Raw genomic sequence first — 11238 nt, forward strand, 5'->3', positions numbered from 1 at the left:
TAATCATATAAGCGATATACCATATGCATTCCAAAAATCTAAAACAAATATTTAAAAAGTTATTTTCACAAGCTGTGAATCCATCCCATTCGCTCTTGGTCACTTTCCATCCCCACCAACACCTCTCTATACTCTTTCTTTTTGCAAAATGCATTAATTGCTACATAGTATAATGGATCCTCACAAGTCAAGAGCTTCTTCAAAATCTTCATGCATTCCTTCCTTGAGGGTCCTTCAAAATTCTCCAACACATTCATTATTCTATTCGTTTCTTCTTGAGTTTGTTCTTTCTTCCATTTCTTTTGTTTTTTCTTAGAACTTTGTACTTCATCATTAGTATTTCTTGGCAAATTCTCATCTTCTTCTAAACTAATTGGAGTTTCGCTAGGCATAGATGTAGAATGTGTTGATGATTACTCAGCCCCAAAAGCTATTACTCCTCTATAGCTCCAATTGTTAGACTTAGTAGCTAACACTCCTCCAAACAATACCTTTAATTCTTCCACATTTTCTAATGGTTTAAAACATAATTGTTTAGCTTCTGAATATTTTTATTTTACAAGATAAACAACAAATTAGTCATACATGCATATATAAGACAATTGTTTTAAAATTGACTCAAATTCATAAGAAAACTACCTAAAAATATTCTTCCCATTTTTAAGTTGGCCAATCAAAAGTTTTGGTTACAGAGTTGTAACCATGTCCTATCACAGTCATCATCTTACTCCAAATGAGATATTGTCTTTTCATGTAATCCCACCCATTATTAAGTTGTTTTGAAGTATAGCGTTTTCCAAGTAACTTCTCCAATTCTTCAACAATTCGAGGCCAAGCACTAGACTTTAAACCTCCACCTGATTTAAAGCCTTTGTTTGCCTCTTGAAGACAAAGATCAATAAAGTGCTTTCTTTAAGTGGGGTCAATCTAATTTGCCCTACTAGTTTCAACATTTTGACTCATTATTGTACAAAAAACCAACCAACATTAATGATTAATTTTCATTTTTTTTTTTAAATGTTTGGTGGGATTTGCATGTATATCTAGTGTGTGGATTTGAAAATTAAATTCAAATAGCAGCATTAAATTAGATATCATTAATATATATAGTTTGGATGATAGAAGAATAGATTAGAGGTACAATTATTTTCTAGCAAGAAACTATAGACAATAAGCATACAAATATCAATACATTCACATGTAACCATTCTATGCAGAGAATGAATTCATCTAGCACAAGAAGCATTAAAGACAATTTATAAAAACTGTCCAAAGTCCCTTAAGATGGTTTTTTCTAAAGCACCCAAATATGGACATGCACAAAGAAGAAGGTAGGAAAGATGGGAAGCATAAAGAAATAAAGAATTAGACATAAAAATTATTGTACATTTTTTTTTTCTAACTAGAAAAGAGATTTTGAATAAATAAAGAAAAAAACCTAAGCATCAAAATAGATTCTTGGTCACAAAAACATCATGTTGATATTAATATCCTAAAATTGGTGTACCCACTAAAAAGGTAATAGCGGGTTTTGGATTTAATTGACATTCATGTAGGGACCCCTCCACCTGACGACACGTGGCACACAGTTCTATCCGGATTAGTTCCATCCGGATTCCCCCAAGAAGACACGTGGCGCGCTTCGCCTATCCGGACTCCCTGAAATAGAAGCACACAGCACTCGCAAAGCATCACATCCGAACCGCCGCCAATTCTCATCCGACGACCTTTCATATTCTATCCGGATATGTTTTGTCTCATCCGGCGACCTTTCATATTCTATCCGGATATGTTTGGTCCGGATCATCAACCAAACTAAGCATGCCTTACTACGTCATTCTGGCATCCTGTCAGAAGTCACATTCTGGCGCCTGCGGAGTGAAAAGACAGAAGTGACGGCAAGTCGCTTCCCATGATCTCTGACAGTCACGGCGCCTCTCACAACCTCTGACAGCCGCCCGTAGGGTGAGGATGTCCCTACCACCACCTAGTGGCATCATGGTAAACCAAAAAGCCTTCCATCATTTATGGAGGAGAGAGAACTTCTGATGCTATATATATGAACCTTTGCACAAGGAGGAAGGTGAGCTTGCGACACCTAGTAAAAGGCCAACTCTGCCAACTGATTTTATCTCTCTTTCCATGGCTGACAAAACCATCGAAAGGTGTGTCCGGACACCCTGTCCGGACGCCTTTTGCAGGGACGATTGAGTCAAGAACCTATATTGGTTGAGATCGTGCGTTCATCCATCTGGCAGCTACGTGGATCACCAAGGACACAAGGCCTCAACATTGGCGCCGTCTGTGGGAACTTTTTCGCTGATTCAGTCACCAGCAAAGATGGCCACACCTTCTCAAAGCCGTTCATCTGGTAGAGAAGAAGAAGATAATTTTGAATGGCGCGAAGCCATCGAAAAAAGACAGTTAGCAAGCGAGCGACAACTGCAAGCCCTCATCCAAGAAACGACAAGATTAAGAGAGGAAAACGCGATATTGCGTATCCAGGCGTCATCGACGGGGCCTCCCCGTCATCAGCTTTCAAGAGGCCAAGTAGCCAACTCAAGGCCTCACCCAGAGTCGATATACCCTGGAACAGCAGGACCAATCCCTGAAACACGCAACGCTGGGCCACACGGGCCACACACACCCATGCCTCGAGCTCCCCGTGAGGAAAGCTCAAACTCCACCCATTTCTCATCTAAGAGACAACGTGACAGAAGATCCCAGTTGTCAGGCGCTATGCGTGCGAGACTGGGTCCCCAGCAGCCTAGCAGGCCAAGGCCGCCAATACCCACCACATGGGGTGTGCACCATGATCCTACGGTCACCCCCATACCACAGAACGTTTTCCCGCACCATGACCCCTTGGTCACCCCCATGGTGCAGAACCTCCCCCCATCCCAGGCGGTACGATCAGCTGGGAGAAATCCCCCAAACGAGCCACCCATGGGCTCCATCAGCAAAAGGCTGGATGACATGCTCTCCACGCCTTTTTGCTCTCATATCATTCATTACGAGCCCCCAAGGGGATTCCTCGTACCAAAATTCTCCACATATGATGGGTCCAGCGACCCCTTCGACCATATCATGCATTATCGACAGCTCATGACTCTCGATATAAGCAACGACCCACTGCTGTGCAAAGTATTCCCCGCCAGTCTACAAGGGTAGGCCCTCTCATGGTTCCATCGCCTACCTCCCAACTCTGTCGATAATTTCAGAGATCTTTCAGAAGCCTTCGTGGGACAATACCTATGCTCCGCTCGACATAAACAGAACATCAGCACCTTGCAAAACATAAAAATGAAGGATAATGAATCCCTGAGGGAATTTGTGAAGAGATTTAGCCAAGTTGTCCTACAAGTGGAGGCTTGCAGCATGGATGTTGTCCTGCAGATCTTCAAGCGAAGCATCTGTCTAAGCACCCCATTTTTTGAGTCACTCGCTAAAAAGCCTCCTACGACGATGGATGACTTATTTCGACGTGCGAACAAATATTCAATGCTCGAAGATGACGTGCGGGCAGCCACCCAGCAAGTCTTGGTTTCCGGACAACCGTCCAAGGGTAGTACAGAAAGAAGTGCCAAACTTCCGGACAGGCCAAGGCCATCAGATCGAAGGCAGGAAGGGCCAAGTCGCCCGGAGATGCCACCTCTCACACCCCTTTCCATAACTTATGAAAAGTTTCTCCCTATAATCCAAGGCATGTCCGATTTCAGGTGGCCTAGACCCCTCGAATCGGACCCGTCCAGAAGGGATCATAACAAAAAATGCGCCTACCACAAGGAGCATGGCCACACAACGGAGACATGCAAAAGCCTCCAATATTTGGTGGAAAGGCTTATAAAGGCGGGACACCTGAGGCAATACCTCCGCTCAGACGCCGGAGGCAGAGGCGCTTCCCAAAATCATAACTCTGGAATCTCCACGGTTCCAGCTGCTCCCAAAGCTGTCATAAACTACATCAATGGAGGCCCATCGGATGAGGAGCTCAACTCCAAACGAAAAAGGCAGAAATTGTTACGGGAAGCAATGGTGCGTGAGCGTGTCAACTCCATCCGGCCTGGGATAACCGAAGAAGGCCCTCGCCCCATAGACAGGACGATCACTTTCCCACTAGTAGACCCCACACGGATATTATGACCGCACCGTGATGCACTCAATCTATCCTTAGGAATGGACAAATTCGACGTAAGACGCATCTTAATTGACCCAGGCAGCTCAGTCGATCTGGTACAAGCATCGGTCATAAGCCACATGGGACACAATTTCGTTGGTCTCGAAAACCCTAGAAGAATCCTATCCGGATTCAACGAGGCATCAACTATTTCCTTAGGAGACATTGTGCTACCAGTCCAAGCTGGCCTTGTCACTCTTAACGTTCAATTTTCAGTAGTACAAGATTTATCACCCTTCAATGTTATCTTGGGACGCTCATGGCTGCACTGCATGAAAGCCATCCCCTCCACATATCATCAAATGGTAAGCTTCCTTACCGAGGATGGGCAAATCAACCTGTACGGCAGCCAGTTAGCCGCTCACCAATGCTACCAGATAGCAAGAGAAGCAGGGACCAGTCAGGAGGATAAGTCCCTCCCTGAGTCCACCCACACACTTGATCAATAACAATCACTGTGTCCGGCGGACAAAGATCTCCCGGTAGCGGATCCCTTGCAAACAATCCAAATTTCGGAAGGAGGTACTCACTCTGCATATGTCAGTTCCTTCTTAACGCTGGGAGAGGCCCAAAACATTCAAAACACCCTCCGACAAAACCATGACGTTTTCGCATGGGCGCATTCTGATATGAAGGGAATTCACCCCTCCATAGCCTTTCATAAACTTAACATCTTGCCAACAGCAAAACCTATTCGGCAGAAGGTTAGACTTTTTCACCCGGACAGACAAAAAATCATCCGGGATGAGATTGACAAGTTGTTGGCAGCCGGATTCGTCAGAGAAGTAGAGTATCCGGACTGGTTGGCAAATGTAGTAGTGGTACCCAAAAAGGAAGGTAAATGGAGGGTGTGCGTCGACTACACCAACCTCAATAATGCATGTCCAAAAGACAGTTTCCCTTTGCCACGAATAGATCAAATTGTGGATTCCACTGCGAGGCAAGGGATGCTCTCCTTCCTAGACGCCTTCTCCGGATACCATCAGATCCCCATGGCCCCAGCTGACGAAGAAAAAACAACCTTCATAACGCCACACGGCCTCTATTGCTACAAGGTCATGCCATTCAGACTCAAAAACGCTGGCGCCACTTATCAGAGATTGATGACAAAGATATTCAAACCTCTAGTCGGCCATACAGTAGAGGTATACATTGACGATATCGTGGTTAAAAGCAAAACCCGGGAGGAGCATATCCTCCACTTGAAAGAAGTTTTTCACCTCTTAAGGAAATACGACATGAAGTTAAATCCTGCTAAATGCGCCTTTGGCGTAAATGCTAGCAAGTTCCTGGGATTTATGGTCAGCCAAAGGGGGATAGAGGTTAGCCCAGATCAAGTCAAGGCAGTCATGGAAACACCACCACCCAGGAGCAAAAAGGAATTGCAGCGCCTCACAGGCAAGCTTGTCGCACTAGGACGCTTCATAGCCTGCTTCACTGACGAATTACAACCCTTCTTCTTGGCAATCCACAAAATTGGAGCAAGCGGATGGACAGATAGCTGTCAAAACGCTTTCGAAAAAATTAAGCGTTGCCTCTTGCAACCACCCATTCTAAGCAGCCCCCCCCCCCCCCCCCCCCCCCAGAGAAAAATTGTATATGTACCTGGCTGTGTTAAATTGGGCAATTAGCGCCGCTCTGTTCCGCTGCCCCTCGCCCAAGGAGCAAAAACTCATTTACTACGTCAGCAGAGCATTAGCAAACGTAGAAACAAGGTATTCAAAGATGGAGCTAATAGCCTTGGCTCTTCGTAGTGCCGCCCAGAAGCTCCGCCCCTACTTTCAAGCCCACCCGGTGGTCGTGCTAACTGACCAACCCCTTCGCAACATTCTGCACAAGCCAGATTTAACCGGCAGAATGCTTTAATGGGCCATAGAATTGAGCGAATTTGGAATCGAGTTCCAACCCAGATTGTCCATGAAAAGCCAAGTGATGGTTAACTTCGTGCTGGAATACTCCCGAAGGCCCATACGACATAAGGAACCAAGTGAAAAAGAATGGTGGACGTTGCGGGTTGATGGAGCCTCACGATCATCCGGCTCCGGAGTAGGGCTCCTGCTGCAATCCCCAACCGGAGAACATCTGGAGCAAGCCATCCGGCTAGGATTCCCCGCCTCTAACAATGAAGCGGAATATGAGGCCATCCTATCCGGATTGGATCTCGCCCTGGCTCTATCCATCTCCCGGCTTCGAGTTTATAGTGATTCCCAACTTGTGGTAAGTCACGTTCAGAACGAGTACGAAGCCAAGGATGAGCGTATGGCGCGATACTTAAACAAAGCAAGAGACACCTTGCAGCGATTTATCGAATGGACAATTGAAAAAATCAGGCGAACTGAAAACTCACGTGCCGACGCCCTGGCAGGCATAGCTGCTTCCCTTCCCATCAAAGAAGCTATATTGTTGCCTATATACGTACAAGTCAAACCTTCCGTCACAGAAGCCTCCACTTGCAACGCCATTGAGGAAAACAAAACAGACGACAAAGGCAGGACGGAAGTCATCATAGAATACCTCCGGACAGGCACCCTGCCCAAGGATCTCAAGTAGGCACACAAGATCCGGGTGCAAGCCGCCCGCTTCACCCTGATTGGAGAGCACCTGTACAAGCGATCCTTTACAGGTCCCTACCTCAGATGTCTAAATCATTCAGAGGTGTTATATGTATTAGCTGAATTGCACGAGGGAGTATGTGGAAATCATGCTGGAGGACGATCTCTGGCACACAGGGCCCATTCGCAAGGTTATTATTGGCCTACGATGAAAAAGGATGTGGCGGCATATGTCAAAAAATGTGACAAATGTCAAAGGCATGCCCCCATACCACATGTACCAGCCGATACATTGAAATCAATTGCAAGCCCCTGGCCCTTCGCACAGTGGGGCATGGACATAGTAGGACCTCTACCAGCCGCAGCCGCCCAGAAAAAATTCCTGCTCGTCGCCACGGATTACTTCAGTAAATGGGTAAAAGCTGAAGCATATGCTAGCATCAAAGACAAAGATGTCACCAAATTCGTATGGAAGAACATCATTTGCCGCTTTGGAATTCCCCAAACCATCATAGTAGACAACGGTCCACAATTTGATAGTAAAACTTTTGGAAATTTCTGTTCGGAACTAAACATCCAAAACTCATATTCTACGCCACGTTATTCTCAAAGCAATGGCCAAGCGGAGGCCACAAACAAGACACTAATCACTGCCTTGAAGAAAAGGCTCGAGCAAGCCAAAGGAAAATGGGTGGAAGAGCTACCCGGCGTCCTGTGGGCTTATCGAACCACACCTGGACGTCCAACAGGAAACACTCCCTTCGCCCTCGCATACGGTATGGACGCAATCATTCCTACTGAAATAGGCCTACCCACTATCCAGACCGAGGCAGGAAGGGAGAATGATGTAAATGCAGAGTTAGGAAGAAACTTGGACTGGGCGGATGAAATAAGAGGAACTGCAGCCATCCGGATGGCAGACTATCAACAAAGGGCATCGGCTCACTACAATCGCAAAGTAAGGCCCAGAAGCTTCAAAAATGGTACGCTGGTCCTTAGAAAAGTTTTTGAAAATACTGCTGACATAGGAGCAGGAAAGTTCCAAGCCAACTGGGAAGGCCCCTACATAGTGTCTAAAGCTAGTGAAAGTGGAGCCTATCATCTACAAAGGCTAGATGGAACCCCATTGCAGCGACCATGGAATGTATCTAATCTAAAGCAATATTACCAATGAAAGAAAAGCCAAAAGATAGAAACGCAATTTGAACGAGTATATTTTACTGATACTTGTGAAAGAATTACATACAAAAAAGTCTCCGGACTACAAAAATACAGAGAGAAGATAGCAGTAAAAATTGCAAAAAGAAAAGCTCTCATTGAGCAGGCTTGCCGTGCAGCTTCTCCTCTTCACCCGGAGGAATTGAAGGGACGTCCTGCTTGATGCCATGTTTCTTCATGCAGCAGCGATAACCGAAAAAGTACATTTCATCAACTTGCTTCTGGTAATCCGCTTCAAGTTGCTCCCTTTCCGCAGCAAACTCACCCTCCAGCTCTTCTTTTTGCGCTGATAAATGCAACTGCAACTCTTCTCTCTGCCTCTTCTCAATGGACACCTCTGTCCGGAGTTGCCTCACTTCCCCCCTCAGATGAGCCATCTCGTCCTCTGCCTCAAGCAGGCGGACATCCATAGATTCCTCCCGGCTCTTTGCCTCAGCAAGCTCTTCCCGAAGAGCCTCGTTGTCTTCTCGAGCAGCAGATAAGCTGGCCTCGGCCTGCTCCAATCTCAAGCGCAGCTTCTCCTCATCATTCTTGCGCTGAGAGACAAAGGCCTTGGTGTAGTCAGCAGTTCGCAGCAAGTCAAAGAAAAGGTCACGTTGACGAGCCATACCGCGAATGCCACTCACCAGCTGCAGAAAAGCACACAAACAAGAAAAACAAAGTTATAAACCATGCAACAAACACATTAATATGGTGAGAAAAATCAAAACAGATACACTATACCATTTCCACTGCGTCGAACATTTGGACTGAAGGCGCAACAACATTTGAGCCGGATGGAATCCGTTTCAGCTTTTCTTCCATCTCCGCATAGTTGAAAGGGCTAGCGGAGATGCAAGCCGCATCATCAACAGGAATTCCCCCTAAAGAGGCATCAGAGAGTGACTCCTCCTCCATCGGGTCCGCGGCCCCATCTTTCTTGGCCGGATGGGTCTCTCCGGGTGAACCCCCATCCGGGACTAGCACTGGGGTGGCTGGGTTCTCTTCCGCCACCTCCATATCACTGCCCTCCGGGTGACCCTCCTGGACGGACGAGCAACTGACTTCGATGGTTTCCAAGAACCGATCCTGAAGCCGCCCAATGAGGTCGGACTTCAAGTCACGCGCCGAACGTGGCCTCCTTGTGGCTGGTCCCTCCACCGGTACAAGGGCACGAGCGCTTGGCTCGCAAGGAGGCGAAGCCTGATTTTCTGCCCCCGTTTCTTCCATTGGGAGTTCCGGGGGAGGCAATGTTGCAGCCGCATCCGGATGGGGAGAGCCAGGCTGATTTATCAAAGTTGCTTCCTCAGCCACAAGAGCCAGACGCCCAGCCGCTGACATTGAAGGCCCAGAAAGGTTTAGACCCGCAAGATGTCCGGAGCCGCTTGAGACAGAAGGCGGGAGGGGGTTTTCTGGCTCTCTTATTGTTACCTCCTTTTCATAACCTATAGGGGGTGGTACAAACTCCTTCGGGAGAGTTGAGACCTTTATTTCCTTTCCCTTCTTCAGAACCAGATTCCTCTTCTTTTTCGCTGGAGCATTGGTAGGTGGAGAGGACGTGGACCATTTGCCACCCGGAGCCTTCCGCAGAAGCCCTTCTTGTCTTTTCTGCTCTCGCTTATTAAGACGGGCTTTGCGTTTCCGGGCGTCTGCCTTCCGCATCTCCGCATAAAATGGAAGGTCTTTTAAAATATAGTGCTCCCCAGTCACTAACTTTTTTGGCTGCTTCCTAGGGAGAATATTGATAACATATGGTCCGGACAACTGACAGCAGGTTCCACGTAGTAAGCAGCGTCTCATAATGCCTCTCAGTCACAACAATCTCAAAAAACTTGTTCAGACGAGCGAATGACGCTTTTTCTACCCACTCGACTACGTGACCCCTCTTGTCCAGACCTACATTATCAACAAACAAAGGCATTAAGCCATCTGGTAAACCCCAGCAAGAAAAACAACAGAACGAATGCCGGGCAAACCCCGCAAGTTGTCTTACCCGGAAGCACCAACGAATGGTTGGGGGAAAATGGCCTCTCCGGGTGCTCCAGTAGCCCTGCCCAGGCACCCCGGACCAGCACATGTCCCTTCGCCCCTCCCTTCGTCAAATCCGGCAGCTCAGTCACCAGTTGAAGGGAAGACAGATGGGCAACCATGCTGAAAATATCATTTTTACCCTTCTTAAGGGAATAGACAAAAAGAACCTCCAACAGCGAGAGCTCTAAGTTAAAAAGCATGCGCAGAATGCTGCATCCCATCAGCACCCGGACCATATTGGAGTGAATGTAGGCTGGCGGAATCTGAGTGAAATGAAGGAATTCCTTGAACAAAGACGGCAGGGGGAACCGGAGCCCAGATTAAACTGCTCCTTGGTAAACACGATAGCATGGTCTTCCGCTTTATCAGTCGATATGGGTTTCCCATCCAAAAACTCCACGAGCACGCTGTTTGGGATAAAGAACCGTTCGCGAAACTCTTGCACAGTCAATTTATCCACAGCCTTCTCGGCATGAGCACCACCGGACGAGCCAGGTGAGGTAACTTCCTTGGAAGCAGACATTTTTTACCTTGGAGCTGAAATGGAATCTGCATGGAAGCACGCCAACAAGTCAAAAACAATAAAGCCAACCCCACAAACCTCAAAACCCCACCCCAAAGACGATTCAACACCCTACAAAAAGCACATGGGGGCAACAGAAACCAAACACACTAAAAAAACAGACAAAAACCCTAGAAACCAACATCAACACTCAGTTGCAAGCAATTTGCCCAAACAAACCAAAAACAAACCAAACAAAACAGACGCAAGAAGGAGAAAGACAAGAATAACACACATACCGAGTGTAAACTGGCGAAATAGGGCTGAAAAATCGCAAATGTAGTCACCGTCACGACGAGAATATTGCCGGCAGAAAACCCTAGAAGCTTCACTCAACAAAAAGAAGGTATGCAGAAGATAAAAGAAGCAATGATAGAAAAAAAATGCAGTAAGAAAATGCAAAAGGAAGGAATAGTTTGCTATATATAGGGAGACAGTCCCTCGGTATCCCAAACGCACAGCTACGCTATCATTGAAACGACATGCTGCCTAGGAATACCCAGAGACGGCGGCTCATCATAAATGCCCTTCTGACTCTTCGCCCCCGATCGCCACGTGGCCCAATGAGCGCAAACAGTCGCATCAGTTTTAAAAAAAGCAATCATTTTTAACCCGCCCATTCTGCCTGGGCAAAATGGGCAAGTTAAAAGGGGGGCATTGTAGGGACCCCTCCACCTGACGACACGTGGCACACAGTTCTATCCGGATTAGTTCCATCC

The 11238-nt window shown here is 46.9% G+C and overlaps 2 protein-coding genes across 2 annotated transcripts; both read left to right on the top strand.

Moving 5' to 3' along the window:
* The first annotated feature begins 3303 nt into the window (after positions 1-3303).
* LOC117928350 lies at positions 3304-4143 on the top strand. The gene has a single exon (XM_034848245.1). The coding sequence runs from the start codon at positions 3304-3306 to the stop codon at positions 4141-4143; it is 840 nt and encodes a 279-aa protein (XP_034704136.1).
* Positions 4144-4176: 33 nt separating this feature from the next.
* LOC117928351 lies at positions 4177-4626 on the top strand. The gene has a single exon (XM_034848246.1). The coding sequence runs from the start codon at positions 4177-4179 to the stop codon at positions 4624-4626; it is 450 nt and encodes a 149-aa protein (XP_034704137.1).
* The last annotated feature ends 6612 nt before the right edge of the window (positions 4627-11238 follow it).

The sequence above is a fragment of the Vitis riparia genome, chromosome 13, assembly GCF_004353265.1.
Source record: "Vitis riparia cultivar Riparia Gloire de Montpellier isolate 1030 chromosome 13, EGFV_Vit.rip_1.0, whole genome shotgun sequence".
NCBI lineage: Eukaryota > Viridiplantae > Streptophyta > Magnoliopsida > Vitales > Vitaceae > Vitis > Vitis riparia.